Below are 16,891 nucleotides of genomic sequence, written 5' to 3' on the forward strand. Positions count from 1 at the left end.
TGATTCAACCAGATTCTCTGAATGTGGCCGGCCCGGAGTCTTTCTGAAAAGCCATTGACAATGACACTGGGACTTGTTTCCTCTGCATATACTGGATTTTTGGGATCCAGTCTGTTTGGATACTCACCTTCCTGGACCTGGAGGGAGGGGGGAGGAACTTGAACTTCCCACAGAGCAGGAAACCCTGATTGCTCTTAGGGATGGAGAGGGAGGAGGAGAGGGAGTGGGGGGAGTGGGAGGGTGTTAGGAGGAGTGGCGGAAATGGAAACTTTTATAATTTAATAAACTTTGAAAAAAAAGAAAATGTTTAACATCCTTAGTCATTAGGGGAATGCAAATCAAAACAACTTTGAGATACCATCTTACACCAGTCTGAATGGCTAAGATCAAAAACACCAATGATAGCCTATGCTGGAGAGATGTGCAGTGAGGGGAACACTCATCCATTGTTGGTGCAAATGCAATCTTGTATAACCACTTTGGAAATCAGTATGGCAGTTTCTCAGAAAACTGGGAATCAACCTACCTCAGGACCCAGCAATACCACTCTTGGGCACATACCCAAAAGGTGCTCAATCATATTACAAGAACATTTGTTCAATTATGTTCATAGCAACATTATTTGTAATAGCCAGAACATGGAAACAACCTTGATGCCGCTCAACCAAAGAAGGGATAAAGAAAATGTGGTGCATTTACACATTAGAGTACAACTCAGTGGTAAAAAAACAAAAACATCTTGAAATTTGCATGCAAATGGACAGAATTAGAAAACACCATCCTGAGTGAGCTAACCCAGACCCAGAAAGATGAACATTTTATGGACTCACTTATAAGTAAATACTAGCTGTAAAACAAAGGATATTGAGCATGTAGTTCATGATCCTGGAGAAGCTAAGTAACAAGGTGAACCCTAAGAAAAAACATCCACCTGGAAAGGGGAAATACACAAGATTGCCTGACAAAATTGGGAGCATGGGGGTGGGGAGAGTAGGAAAGGTGGAAAGGAGAAGACGAGAAGGTGAAGGGAGAGGAGAACTTGAGTTAATGGGATAGTGGAGACTGGAGGAAGGACAGCGCTGAGAGTCTGAGGTGTGTATGTGGATGGGGTGGAGAGATAGGTAGAAGGAATGGGAGGAGGGGAGGGAGTGGGAACCGGAACTGGTATGTAAAATGAAAAAAAGATAGGTTGCTTACTTTTTTAAAAAATTATTTAAAAATTTCAAGCTACACATGAGATCCCTGTTTATCCATTAACTAAATCCATACACTATGAGTTGTGCTAACTACTAGGAATAAAATGAGGATAAATAAATAAATAAATCCCAAAGTGTGCTTTTGTGACTTTCTGTACCTTATCAAACAGGATAACAAGCACATTGGGAATGATATGTAAGACAGGGATTTTGTCACGCTGTAAATAATGTTAATATAGAGAAGAAGGTAACATTCTAAGAACACTTGAAAATAAAGATAATTGCTACTATGGCCTGAATGTCCGCAAAACCCATGATCTCAAATTTACTACTGTCGCAGTTTTTGAGGTAAAGCTCTTTGGAGGTAATTAAGTCATGAAGGATCTGTTATTCTGTAAAGGGTATGAAGGGACAAGTTTACCCCTTTGGTTCTTTTCACCTTGTCAGCAAAGATGTCAGCATCTTGGAGCAAAGATGAAATCCTCTACCATTTTAATCTTGGAATCTGCAGCCTTTACAATCTGACAAGAAAATGTCTCTTGTTTATTAACTACCCTATCTCATTTATTTTGTTACCACAAAACATATTGACCATGAGGAACAACTCTCTCAGAGTCCAAAAGTTTTATGATGAGAATTGGCAAAGTCAGTTAATTTTTAGGACTCCAATGATCAGAAATACTTGTCAAATGTACATAAGCCAATAAACTACATCCATTTTGCTCAGGAAATACAATTCATCGCTCTTAGAAATGTTTTGTTCTAATGTGTCCTGTTATCTGGATATAGCCTGCAATTATCATAAGATAACAAGAAAGAGAATTGTCAAAGTGGTATTTCATATTTCTTTGAAAATTAAGATCAAGAGTAATATATAAAAGAACTACTCCAGCTAGGAATTGTTAATGATCAGGATCTACATAACTTCACACGCGCGCGCACACACACACACACACACACTCACAAACACAAAATCTGGTTTTATACTAGGAGGAGACGAGATCATTGAGGGAGATACTTTCAAGCAAGTCCACACTTAATAAGTGATTATCAGGGTTCACAGCTAGATGTCAGTGCATTAGATCCCCCCAAAGCAATCTTATACATAACCACAGTATAATGCTTGCTACAGTCTTGAACACATAGTATTAATTAACTAGGTAAACTCATGTATGTGTAAATAAGTAAATGAATGGACAGTGAAGGTCATAGTCATATAATTAATTTCAAGTCCTACAAACCTCAAATGACTTTACAAATCAATTTAAGTTGAAATTTGGACACCAACAAGGAAAACTTTTATTTTTAATTTCTAATTGTAATTAAAGGTGGATAGTGCATAGACACACACATATCACATAGATGCACACCTCTCTCTGTTTCTCTCTCACACACACATTCATACAGACATACACACACCACATGTATATTTTAAAGAACAGAAGGGTTTACCACATTCATTATTGTTTTATAATCTGTTTGTTTCATCTAATGCAGCAAGAGCAACCTAATATAACACTGATTATTCATCTATACCTTTCTGTTCAAGTCATTGTTGCTTGGGAAAAGTCATCATGTATTTAGCCAAATGTCTATGTCAAGCTTCTAGCATTTAAGAAATGCATCATAACCAATGCTTCGATAAATAAACTCATATTTAAACTGATGGCTGCTAAATTCCAAGACACAAGATACAGTGAGCAGAAAAGCATACTTGCAGGGTTTTTCTATTAGTGTCCCATGTGTCCTTAGGGATGCTTCTTTCAGTGCATTCTTAACCTATGACCTGGAGATGCTCAACACGTGGAGCATCAGCAGGAAGCACCACGCCCTTTCCAGGTCAGCCTCAGTGCCTGAGATTCAACACTGGAATGACAAATTTCCAGGTTCTCTGGGTTCAGATCAGGTCTTTGAAAGAAGTGTAGGCTGGCACATGACAAGGAGAGAAGCAAGCAGGGGAATCTTCTCTTTCCAAAGCCTCTGGGTTAGGAATGTACCATGGCACATTTCAATCACAGGGACCATAGTCACAGACAGAACTGGGCAGGAATCTGGGATGATTACTAAATGCCGGCAAGAGCAAGGGCATTTCATGTCCCTCTTTTTTCCTCTTCTCTCTGCAGAGACATCTTTCTATTTTTTTTAAAGAACTTAGAGAAGAAACAACTTTAAGGGTCTGTGTAGTTTTGTGATGGCTTCCATTTCAGGAATTTCCAGCCCGATAAATTAGCATGAGGAGACACTTTACATGTGGTATCCTCTAATGTTGATGAGGAAAAGGACTGAGACAATGAAGATGCCAATAGCTGGTCTCCTTGGACCTCTCCCCATCGAAGGCATCAGGATCTTTTGAGGATTTGGTGAAAAACCTCACACTTGGTTATCCTTCCCTTAAAAATTTTTTAAGTGCCTACAAAGAAATAGATTATGGGACAGAATGCTGAGAGGTCGGTCACTTGCTCTGAATGTCCTTTCAGCTGGGATCTAAAACTAGCCATTTCTAAGAAAAGGAAGAACAGAGTGCAGAACCAGGCAGGTCATTAACCCAGGTCATCTCATATCTGTGTTCCATTGAATACTTAGAATCTTTCTCTATGCACCCAGCACCAAAAGAAACTAAGAAAGATCATTATACCTCCGCCATGTAATGTTAAGCACTTGGGTTTTCTTCAGTTTAAAAGAGAGGCTTTTAAATTTGCTTATGCCAGTGTTTCTCAAAATAATTTGAGCAGAACCCATTCACATTGGAGCAAGGAGGTAACAATTAATAAAACCTAGTATATTTTAGAAAAATTTGAAAACTCTAAGGGACAATAACAGTGATGTGATGTAATTGTTAATCTCAATTGTAAACTGGATAGACTCTAGGATCAGCTAGGAGATGAGCCTCCGGGAGTGCCGGGGAGAGCTATCCTGATTAGATAACTAAAGTGGGAAAGCCATTCAACGATGGGTGGCATCATGCCCTGGGCTAGGATCCTGAATTGTGTATAAAGAGAGAGTAAGTGAAGAAGCTAGCATTTGTCCCTCTCTACTCCTGGCTGGGTTTTTCTTGTTATTGTTTAGTTTGGTTTGGGTTTTGGTTTGGGTTGAGGGTTTTTGGTCTGTTTTTTTTTTCTCATGGCTTGACACTTTGAATTTCTGCTGCCTTAATTTCCTGTCATGATGATCTCCACCTTGAACAGTCAAATAAAGCCTTTCTCCTTTAAGTTGTTTAGGTCAGAGAATTTTTTTATCACAGCAACATGAAAGAAACAAAGACAAGGAATGTGACTCATTTTATTTAGCCAATAAAGTGAAATTCTTGGTGAAGTCTATTCCTTTTAGTGTTAAAACGCTTAATAAAGCCAAAGTATGCTACTGTGGGAAAGGGTCTCTAAAATAATGTATCTAAAACAGAGATACAACAAGAAGCATCAAGAAAAAAATGCCACAACTATTCTACTACCCAGTTGACTGCTTGTCTTTTGTCTGCCGCTGCATTTTTTCTCACTCGAACTCTGTGCAGTTGACCAGCCAATTACAGAGGAAGAGCGCTGCTTTAGAAAGGTTAAATGAGTTGCCAAGGGTCTGGTAATGCATAATTGGAAAAAAAATTGGCCTAAAATGCAGTCATTGAATCAGCACGAAAACATTTTGAGCTCATTTCACTCAACAATTCTATTCAATGGATAAAAACATCCATGTTCAAAGCTCTGTGGCGACCTTATCCAGTATGGTGAAAGGAATGAGAATAATGCCACACTCCACGACCTACCGAGCTGCCCTCTAGACACTGCCACATTTTCTATACGCCTGAGCAAACTAAATAGTGCCCATAAACCAGGCACTGGGTATAAAGATCAGGGCCAAAGTCCATCATAGTGGGTCAAGTATTAAAAGCAAAGTAGCTCTAACCAGAACATGTAGGAACTACCTTTGCTTCAAACTTAGAGTGGCTGTCTTCCATGCAAGAATCCTTGTTTCTATAAACAATTTTGTTAGTATTAGCAGAGATTTTTAAAAATGTATCTGCTTGACATATGTGGCAAAATTAAAGATGAAACATTCTAGTAATTTTGCACCATGTACGGCAAATACTGATCCCAAGCTTAGTGATGTAATAGCAAGCACCTTCCTTCTCCCAGAGACTTAACAAATAACACTTGGTCCACTGAGCAAAAATTGGAGTGTCAAAGCTAAGCTGAGCATGCTTTCCCTAAAGCTGTATTACAAGAAATAACATAACATATTAAAATGGAAAAAATTTTTGTGAATATGTAACAATAAAACAGAAAGGTGTGCATGTGTATGTGTGTGAGTTGCTGTTGGTTTACTACAAGCATAGTAAAAAAAGTCTGACATTTGTTTTTATTACTTCTATACACTGACCTGCAACTGTATTCATTCATGTGAACTAAGTTCCAGATAAATTAGACATACTGTTTTAATTAGAGAACATCAATGAAAGATAAGGAAAACAAAAGCTGAAATATACATGTCCTCTTCTTATTTTTCATTTATTTTATTTTCATTGGTTCCTGACTCTATTGCTTGTTTTAAATATGCAATATAACTTTAATGGGAATTAAAGACTACTATGAAAATGTTGCAAATATCTGTTTAATGATTCCATTACACTGGGGGATCTTTAAATTAAAATTAAAAAATTGATAGAAAATATAATAAAATTTCTTATGAGGTAATTACTTCATACTAGATTTGACAATTCATTTTCTCCTAATAGAATGGTTAGATTTATGATATGTATCATCCAATTTCACTTTTCATAAATATATATTCCCATGCAAAACCAAACTGATCTCATTTACTTTACTTCTGCTCTTGAAAATATCAAGCAGTTGTATTGTATCCTGAATTGTGCATTTTGAGTATTTGGAGAATAATACGACACCTTCTGTCATCTCCTTTTGACAAGTGACAATACAATCTATGTGTACATGGGATTAGAATCAAAATCTTCCTTTTTGAATTTGGGATAAGACTAACTAATGACAGTTACAATATACAAACACGTCTTAATCATTTTCTGCTTTAATATGTAGATTCTATCTATGTCTGTTATTTTCTTACAGAGTGAAAATGTGGGTTAGATGGGAAAGATGAAAATGAAAACAAACCATGGAGAGCTCATAAATGTAAAGGCAATAGCAAACATTGAAAGTGTCCAGGTAATTGATGACAATAGCTAATATTGAGTGTGTACAAGCAATTTTCCAAGAGAGTAACTTTTAGCTTCTATTAATAAAAAATAAATAAAACTAACATTATGAGACAAGAGACATGTTAACTTGCTTGACTGTAAGAATGTGTGTGTGAAGATGAGTGTACCATGTTTTATCCATTTAATATACAAAATAAATTTTATAAAATCATATAAATTTGAAACCACCTTACATATAATGGTAGAAGCTCAATGAAACCCTATCAAAAATATTACACAATAGCTATATGTAAAGGGACATTGCAAATAAATGTTCACATGTGTCCAACTAAGACCAGTTCATGAAACTGCAGTCGTTGCTGTTTTGAAGTATTTGTTAGAATACGAACATCTGCCAACATTTAGGAAAAAATGAACTAGTTACATAGTATAGCTTGTACCTGTTCACTGGAGTAATTATGGTCATACTACCATGCTGACCTTGGAGTGCATTTCTCCTACATACAGCAATATCTATGATTCAGCATTTGAACATTTTTATTCATGTCGATGCTGCTGAAGGTTTCATTCTGGCAGACTGTAACCACTGAAACTGAGAACTTGAGTGGAAGTTTTGTGCCCTTGTGTTTAAACAGCTGAAATATTATGGTTATTATTTGTCTAAGATTACTTCATATACCCAGCTTAACACTTGTTCAAGAGTTAGTATTTATTTGGAATAATAAAAATTCTCTTTCATTTCTAATAAAAGCCATTTAATGTTTTTTATAATAGATATAAACTTAAGGCAAGTGCATACTACAGCCAGATTTTGATACTAGGGATAATCTTATCTGTTGCCCTACATACTCCAGGACAGAGGTCAGGCACTCGTGATTCATGCATCCCCTGCTGAGCCATCTACATACCCAGAACATACAAGCAAATTACACAGTGCTATTGAATTACAGGAACAACCAAAGCCCAGTAAGTCTATTTTTCCATAACAGTTTATAGGTCATAAGAGAAAGATTTTGCATTTAGAACCTTGCTTGCATAAGGTCACGAGGATTCACAATTCATCTTCATCCATATATGTTCAATGAAACAGTGACAGGCACATCACAGCTACCTGACATGTATGTTTCTAAGTGGGGACAATGCATGCACAATTAGCAGATTCTCCTTTCAGTAAAAATACTGTATTCAAATCACATTGCAAAAATATTACTGATAATATCCCTTTTAAAACAAATCAACTGAATAAATTGTATTTTTCCTATTTGGTCTATTATTAGACTTTAAGATTTCATGCAGTTTGTGGACTTCACTCCCACTACAAACAGAGAGCAGGTCACTCACTGTGCCTCAAAGCTTTCACTTAGGTTTGAATACTTTTAACAATTGTGTTGACTGTCTTCAACTGGACTGACAGGACTCAGAGTACTAATGATTTCAGATAATGTATTGCATTAACCATTATTAAACACTGAAGGAGAAAAATTTACTGTGCCAGGAAGTATTTCATTAATCCTGACATTTGATGTCACCGGTAATCTGTGTATTTCTTCAGAGAGACCTGAAAGGCTGCCTATAGCCGGTGGCTGCTTTGTGAGATGGGGATAACATGACTCACCTAGACTCAGAACATGTCTACTGATCAAGCTCTGTTTCAATGTTTAAACTTTAATCTGCCTGATGCTGCATATGCCAATCATGCTAACAGGAGGCAGGAAGAGGGATGCAATAAACGTTACAGACCATGCCACTCCTGACTCTGTTCATTCTGCCTTGGTCTTCTTCACCCAGCACACACTTAATTAGCCACCCTCTTATGAATTAAGGAATGATTATAGACTACACTTATCTTATCCTACATTGAAATTCAGGTTTTCAAATTTTATTTATACCCTATTGGTAAAAATTTTCAAAATTAGCAATGCTTCAGAACTTCCTTTTGATTCTGGGGAAACATAATTAACACTCCTGAGCCTTGGTGCTTCAAGCTTACTTGTATAAAAACAGTGAGTATCTGTGTGGATTAGGTCAATGCATAACAGGGACAGAATAAGAAGCAGAGCAACATCATGTATGCAGGGCAGCAGCTCCACAATTGATGCAGTACTTTCCCACATTTTAAAATGTTTTTAAAAGTCTGGTTACAACTTTTCAGAATGCTCTAAATTGAATAAAAGAAATATGTATTTATTTAGCAATAGTCACATTGAACAGCATCCCCATACAGAACACCACTGAGCAGCTGTACAAGACGTACCGGCCAGATGTCGCAACCAAATGCTCCAGTGACTAGCTCTGAGCTGTAAGCACTGTACCGCTACTCAACAGCATGAACTCCTGTAACTTCCTTTGTCCTATATTCTCCATCCAAGCAGATCTTTCTCTCAGTCAAAATGGAGAATAGACTGATCTTCTGTACATAAAACCCTGACTAGCTTGCATTTCTGCCAGTGTGTTTTGGCCAATTTCTATTGTAACAACCAACTGAACAAGTTTGGAGCAACTGATAAGCTTTGCAACACAGTTAAATGTAGATCAGGTTTATTGACTATTTAGTCACTTATAAAATTTTCCACATTTGATGTTGCCAGTGATTATTCCTATTTGTGCATATACAGCGCAGCATATGTATGTATATGTGTGTGAGTCTGTGTTTTATATGTGCTTATTGATATATATGGAAAAACTGTAAATAGTACACCAAGCAGCTAATAAACAAATACAGTAAAGTTTTCAGTTATTAACTCAATATGCAAAATTAAGAAGCAATTTTACAGGTATCTAAGAAAGAAAATAATTCCACTTAAATAGTATTAATAGCATTGAAAGTATCAACAAAAATAAAGTCCTTAGAAATAATTTAATGCAGGTTCTATAGTCTCTGAGAACTAAAAATTATAAAACATTGATGAAAGAAATTGAGAAGACAAACGCAAATGGGAAGATAACCTATATTCATGGATCTGTAGAATCAACAATATCAGACATTCACTTTGGCTAAAATAGCTTAGATCTGAGATGTGTCTCTGGTCCCAACTACAATACCACATCTTCCAGACAGCCAAAAGCCCTAAACCCAGACGTGTCAAATGACATTAAATGTTCAAAGGACATTAAATGTTCAAAGTCACCTTGAACAATAAGTAATCATACCAATACTTCAGATTCATAACTGGAGGCATTAGAATGTCAGATTTCACAAACTGTCAAAAAACTGGAGTAACAAAACAATAGTGTACTGGCATAAAAACAGTCACATAATGCATGCAATAGAGCAGAGAACCTATAAACCCACAGACTGGACATCAGTCCACCTTAGCCAAACGCATCAAAAGCACAAAATAGTGAAAACTGCACTGGGAAACTTTCAGCAAGCATCACTAGTGATGTGGACAGTCATATGCAGAATGGAAAATTGGACACAACATTCAAGCCTTGAAAATAATATATGAAAACATAAAGGAAAATTTATTGATGTTGGTCTGAGCAATAATTTTTTGGATCCTATTAAAACACTACAGACCACAGAAACACACAAATCTCAGCTTCTCCACTGCAAATCAGATGACTCTCAGAATACAGAAGTAGCCTGTTGAATAGAAGAACCAGTTTGTGAACCATGTATCTGTTAGGTGTTAATTTTTTTTAATGAACTTGAATTAATCAATAGAAAGGAATTAAATAATTTGGGTTAAAAATGAACAAAAGAGTGTAAGAGCCCGAGGGAATGGAGAACCCCATAAAAACAAGGCCTTCTAAACACAACAGAACATACCCACATATGCCTGTGGCACCATGTGGTATGGGAGAATTGTCTGTAATCTGTCAATCATGTTTTAGATAAACGCTGATTGGCCAGGCAGGAAGTATAGGCAGGAAAACCAGACAGGAAGTAGAGGTGATGCAATGAGAACAGGAGAATTCTGGGAAGGAGGAAGCTGATTCCTCCCACTCCTGCCCAGTTCACCGAAGCAGCAGGATGTGATCTGCCCCACTGAACAAGGTACTGAGCCACATGGCTAACTTAGATCAAAATAGTGGGTTAATATAAGCAACAAGAACTAATAAGAAGCTTGAGCTAATGGGCCAATCAGCTTTATAACTTATAGAGATCTCTGTGTGATTTTCTCTGGGACTAAACTGCTGGGGGTATTAGGCAGGACAGAAACTCCCAATTAAGTCAGGCCCCTCATGTTACATGCATCGGGTTGGCACAAGTCTTCACCAGATGAAATCCTAGACCAAAAAGGAGAAGTGAACACATTCCCCCACCCCAACCCAGAAGCGCTCTCCAGTTTATAACCACTTGCAAATGAAAACTTAGCTTTTTCCAAGGAAATCTCATTGGAGAAACTCACTGTTAAGGGTAGGCGCCATGCGCAGCAGCAGATGGTCAACACAAAACAAACACAGTGACATCTTTAGAGGTTCTTTGTCCCATAATATTGTGTCAGGGCATTTTCTTAATGCTACAGGTCTTTGCATATATGTTATGACTTCTTGTTTTGTGAGGGATTGGCAGGGAGTAGGGGATTCTTGTGTATGCAAATGTGTGTGCCTCTGTGTCCATATGTATTTCTCAGGCTTTTTCTTTGACTCTTTTCCTCCTGCTTGCTTTAGTTTTATCTGTTATAATATGATACCTTAGCTACCTGTTTATTTTCTAAGGATAGACAGAAATGGTGCAGATGAGGATGGGAAGGGAGTTGGGGAGCAACTGGGAGCAGTTAGGGTAGGGGAAGTTATATTCAGAATACTTTGTATGAAAACGATCTATTTCTAACAAAAGAAAAAAAGGGAATAAAAGGAGTTGGACAGTTGGCTTACTGGGTAACATGACTGATGCCCTAACATGGGGTCCTGAATTTAGATAACCAACACCCACATGGAGAACAAAACAGCTTGGCAGAGGACACCTGCAAACCCAACACTAGGAAACAGAGGCAGGTAAATCCAGGGAGAACTGACTGAGAAAGAGATCCCAACAGGAGCCTACAGCCTCCATATATGCCTGTAAAAAGTGGATTTGCATACCAAACACACACACACAAACCACAGATACACTACATACACCATACACACATGCATACCACATAAACACTCATACGCATGTATACAAAATCACATGAAAACCACACATACCACAGTTGCACGTGGGAGTACACACATACACACCCCTAAGTGAATTATCTGGATAGACATTTATCAAAGAAGACACACAAATGGCCAAAGGCTACACGAAAAATATTCATCACTAACCATTAAGAAATGAAATTCCAAACCATAATGGCATTGCCTTAGACCCCATTAGACTGGTCAGCTAAAAAACAACAGATGACAAACATCTTGAGGATGTGAAAGACAGGGGAGCTTGAGCTCCTGCAGCTAGGAACGTAACTGGTAACTGATTGAGCCATTATCAAAATAGTATGCAAGTTCCTCAAATTCTGAATCACAACTACAATGTACTCTGGTAATCATTCTCGTAGGTATAAAGAAATCACTCACAATAGTCAAGATATGTAAGCAAGCAAAAGAGTAATTAGCAGTCGAATGAGTACAGAAAATGGTGTGTGCACATGTATGCAAATGAAATGCTATTCAGCCTTCAAAAGTCATTAATGTTGCATTGTATTCATAAACTGTTACCACAATAAGAGGAAAAGTCATGGAAGATGTTGACTATGTTAATTATCTTTGTTGCTGTGATCATTACAAGTTGTACATACACTTACTAAAACATTGTGCTGTATTCCATAAATACAATTTTCTTTAGTTAGCTGTACCTAATTTAAGATGGGGGCACATCTCACCTTAGTTATGTGAAACCATACCTCTTAACTGATATTAAAAATAGGTAGAATACAAAAGAGCAGAAGTATCACAAAGAGAAGAATTTAGGAAATAACAGGGTAAAGAGATGAATGACTATAGCTTAGTTCTAGAGAAGAAAACAAGAAGAAAGGGAGGGAAGAAGTAAGTATGCCTGTTCTCTTATCACCCCAAAAGCGATGAGACAAATACACTCAGAAAGCATGCTAAGCAAATCCAACGTGTGTCACCTCTATTTCCCCAGTGAGCCTAGGTCAGGGATCCTGGCCACCAAGAGAATGGCAATGTGGTTAATCCACTTCTATGAGCCCCACTGGTCAAATTTCTGCTCTTCCAAGTTTCTCGAACACATTAAATAATCATTAGCTTTAAAAAATAGAGCAAATGAGGTCACTGAAAATTAGTTAAAACATAAGTAAACGTTTGTTGCTCTTTACGAAGATCATTCTGATTAGAATCTGAAAGATGAAATAAAATATTTCAAATTTCATTAGAAATAAATGTAATGATTTTATTTAAACTGTGGATATGTTTAGCATCAAAAATATGGTCATAATTTTCTGATTTACTTGAATAATCCTTGAGTTATTGTAGATATTCAGAACTTCATTGCAAAATTGGGCTTTACCAGCTTTCTGGTAAAGTAGTGGAATTCCCTGTATTCCACTGTAATGATTACAGATGAAAAGGTCTGAGGCACTGAGCACAAGCTTTCATGCCTAGCAAATGACCAGTAGAATATGAAGATCCACAATTTTAATCCCAAACCCACTGGGTTTTATAGCAATTTCTAACTCCAATTTCTATGTTTATGGATTCATTTTTATACTAGGAAATTTTAAGAACTTACAATACTCAAAAGAGAAATATCTGCAAATGTTTCATTTTATAACATTGGTAGATTTCTTCTTTAGAATATTAAAATGAGGATTGGTATTTTAAAAGGTAGAAAACAAGCCCAAGTTAATGTGAAGTGGTCTAATGAACCATTTGTGATTTACATTGCATATTTTAAGAGCAAGCAAATTGGGAAATGGAATGAAACATGCTTCCCAAACTTCCTACATCCAAAGCAACAAATTCTTCTACTAACTTCATTATTGCATAATTCAATCAGAGGAAGCTGCGTATTGGCCATGACCAGGGAAGTGATAGTTCAGATAGACAGATGTGTGCTAGCCAGGACCATCAAGGTAACTCCAACGGGCTGCAGGAACTTGACACTCACTTCCCCTCTACAAATTCCACATTCCTCATTATAAAATCAGCAAATAGTTTTAAATAGAGGTTCTGTTGACAGCCTTCCTTTCGTCCTTTGGTATATGAATGTGATCGTGCATTTTTTGATAAGAGACTCCATTGCTATATTTAGAATATGTCATTAAAGCCCCACATTTATCAAGAAACAAATTTAAAATTCTGGAAATGTAGGAATCACCATATGAAACCATGACCTCTGTTCAGTATGCACTTTCAGTCTCAGTTTACAAAAGCTGTATTGGTAATGAGTTGATATCTGATATGCAAATATGTCATTTAGTAAAAGATGGTGTCATTACAAAGAAATCAAATAAAAGATCTTCATCCTTGAAATTTAGGAATGAGGAATGGCAACATACTGTTATTCTCACAACGAGGAATTCCAGACCTACCATTCACATGAAAGCAGCCATTCTTTCTGAAATGTCACCAATACTTTAGCACTTACGATACTGTTCATTTCTGCCGTTTTCTTCCAGAAATTAAAACAATCAGGGATATTGTGCAGTGTGCATGGCATTTCCCAGGGTAAACAGTGTGACAAAATAAAGGCCCTATAAAAGTTCAGTGCCCTCCCATGCATGTCCAATGTCTTCTTTCTGATATATATGAAGGATAGTGGTATTCCGAGGTTATCATGATAGTATAAAACAAGCAGTCTTACCTTGCCCATCTGGTCCTTCTTGACGAATCCAGTGGCAGCAGCAATGTTCCCAGCTCCTTCCACTGTCTTCTGGGCGACTGCTGTCACACCAGTCACCACTGCCCCTCCAACATTGGTCACTTGCTCTTTGGTCTTCTCAGCCACTTATGAAAATCAAGAGAAACACCATATTAAAAGTTTTAAACGTTTAGTTTTATGTTTTAGTAAGTGTATGTACATCCTGAAATAGATTGCAACAACAAAGATAATTAATTTAATTTAAAGACTTCAAATAACTACCCTTCCATCAGCTGTCAACAGACATAGACACATACACCATAGGCAACAAGAGTTGAAGAACAAGACACCGAGGTAGAAGTGACCTGATTTAGCCAAAGACTGAATCTGAGCTATAATTATGCACAGCTTAGAAAATCCGGAGCATTTAGTTGTAACAAGATGCAAACAAAGTTTGGTTTGCATTGAGGCAAGTGGACAGAAAACCATGCACCTGGTACAGTGTCAAGCTGACAGGCCAAACATCTCAGTCATATTAATTTCCAATGCCAATCCTTTGATCTCATTTACCAAATTCACTTCCATTATCCCTCTGAGGAAACGCATCTCACAATCCAATATTATTACTTTGAAAATGTTCCTAAATCCTTAACTTTTGAGCAGGCCCAATTTAATACTAGTAGAAAATTTCACACCATGAACTTTGATATATGCTCCGAATTATTCTAAAATAGAGTATGAAATTGCCTTCAGACAATACGTACAAGGTGAATTTTACGTTTAGACCTGGGTCCCATTGCCAAGACATATCATTATAGGTATGCACTTATTCCCAAATCTAAAACAGTTAACATCTAAAGTAAGTGTTTCCTTAAGCAGTTCTGATAAGGAGACCCTAAGTGCTCATACATGCTCCTTGTACGTTTTGGAGATAGGTGATAGGTGAGGACACGGTAGAGGAAAATGATGGTTCTTTTAAAAGAATATTTTTTAAAACATTATGTGTATGTGTCTGGTGGAGGCAGGTATGTGCACATGTGTGCAAGTGCACAAGAATGCCAGAAGGTGGTGTCAGATCCCTGGAGCTGGCCTTACAGGAAGATAAAAGCTTCCCAGCAGGATGCTGAGAACATAATTCTAATCCTATGGAAGAGTATCAAGTGCTCCTCAACACTGAACCATCACTGCAGTCAAACAAATTTCAGCCACTTTAATGGAAACAGAGAAGCTAGAATTTTAGTAAGTGTGAAAATAAAGAGATTTACAGAACATACTTATATTATGGCTGTTTAATGTGTTTTTTAGACAAGTTAAAATTCAGAGAAGATTCTACAAATAGTTTAGAAGGTATTTATAAGCAGAGACTTATTTTCATATAAAAAATTCTTTGTGGCATCTTAGAAGGATGCCTAATTGTCTTTACCACTTTCATGTATACATACACACACATATGTGTGTGTATATATATATATATGTCAGATATATATACATATATATATGAACTCATATATATATATATATATAATCAGAACTCAAAATTTTTAAAAAAAAATGTGTTTTTGTTCACTCCATAGTTCTGTGCAAAAAGTGAAAGGCAAGAGATTCCACTTCTAAAATGTTGCTAAGTAAAACAAATAAGTAAAGGAACCTGTCTGTACCTGAACCTCTACATCTTATATCTATAAACCCTGAAATCTCCCAGCTCTTATCAACATGGATGTCATGTCTGCCTTTCATTTACTCTACATTTTTTTCTTTTGCTTTTGTGCCAAATTTCAGCGGTAGGTGTTTGAGTTCATATGCTCCATGTGTTTTTTTTTCTCCTAAGCAAATAACACATGTTTTTCTTCACACTCTCTGAGAAGCTTGGATCCTCATAATCTGAGGAGTCAAAGCACATTAGCCATTCACATGACTACTGAACTATACAGATTTCAGTCATTAGCCAGAAGGACCAGTAACCCAATAAAGTGGGCAAAGAAAATTAATTTACAAGGGACACGTTCTGTAATTGAAGCTACATTATTTGTAAAGGCACAGGGCTTATCCCTCAGACCAGGCAGAGAAAGGAAGCCTGAAGGTCATGCACACTGCACCAGAATCCACATAAGCGACTCTATAGCTGCCTTTTAGGTCTGAGCTCTGTAAGTCTGCCTATGAGCTCCCTGTCATTCTGTGTGCTTCTTGAACATCACTGGAATCATAGTGAATTCTGTTTCAAGTTGTTATTTTTCTTCCAAGAATATGACAAAAAGTTTTGCTTGAGATTAACACTTTCTTGTTAAAACAACTCAAAGCAAAGCAAAATAGTTTTTGTCTTTTTACATATTCTTATTTTCTGCCAGCCATAAACTTTACATTTTGTGCACACTTCTTTATATAAATATAAATTTAACATGTTTTTAAAACACAAAAATTGTACAGTAAGTGCAAATTATACAGGATTCCCATTTTAATGGTTTATCATAACAATAAACAATATTATAAAATGACAACATATATTAGTGATACTATATGTGATTAAAAAGTTAAAAATATAAATATCTGTAGGACTATATTTTGCCTTTAAGGTCTACAGTTTACTCACTGACACTGCTTAAAGTAAAAAGGGAGACAAACTTTCTTGTGCTTTATTCATTCAATAAATGACATTTATTTTGTGGCTAAAGACCTTATAATCAGGATCAAAAGATTTAGCTACTGTCTTAGTGTTTTCATTGCTGCAGTGAAACACCATGGCCATAAAACAAGATGGGTAGGAAATGGTTGATTCATCTTACA

The 16,891-nt window shown here is 36.7% G+C and overlaps 1 protein-coding gene and 1 long non-coding RNA gene across 3 annotated transcripts in view; both read right to left on the reverse strand.

Annotated features, from left to right (window-relative positions):
* Positions 1-1,702, reverse strand: part of LOC146894288 (uncharacterized) — a 38,728-nt gene extending 37,026 nt beyond the window's left edge. Inside the window, exon 1 of the long non-coding RNA XR_015002342.2 lies at positions 1,636-1,702. This is a non-coding gene — a long non-coding RNA (uncharacterized LOC146894288). The remainder of the gene's footprint in view (positions 1-1,635) is intronic.
* Positions 1-16,891, reverse strand: part of Snca (synuclein alpha) — a 102,431-nt gene that overhangs the window by 72,717 nt on the left and 12,823 nt on the right. For both annotated transcript variants that reach the window (XM_085690882.1, XM_048416048.3), the window contains exon 4: positions 14,114-14,256. In XM_085690882.1, the coding sequence (XP_085547008.1) occupies positions 14,114-14,256 (143 nt within the window). The remainder of the gene's footprint in view (positions 1-14,113; positions 14,257-16,891) is intronic.

The sequence above is a fragment of the Myodes glareolus genome, chromosome 6 (assembly GCF_982192425.1).
Source record: "Myodes glareolus chromosome 6, mMyoGla1.1, whole genome shotgun sequence".
NCBI lineage: Eukaryota > Metazoa > Chordata > Mammalia > Rodentia > Cricetidae > Myodes > Myodes glareolus.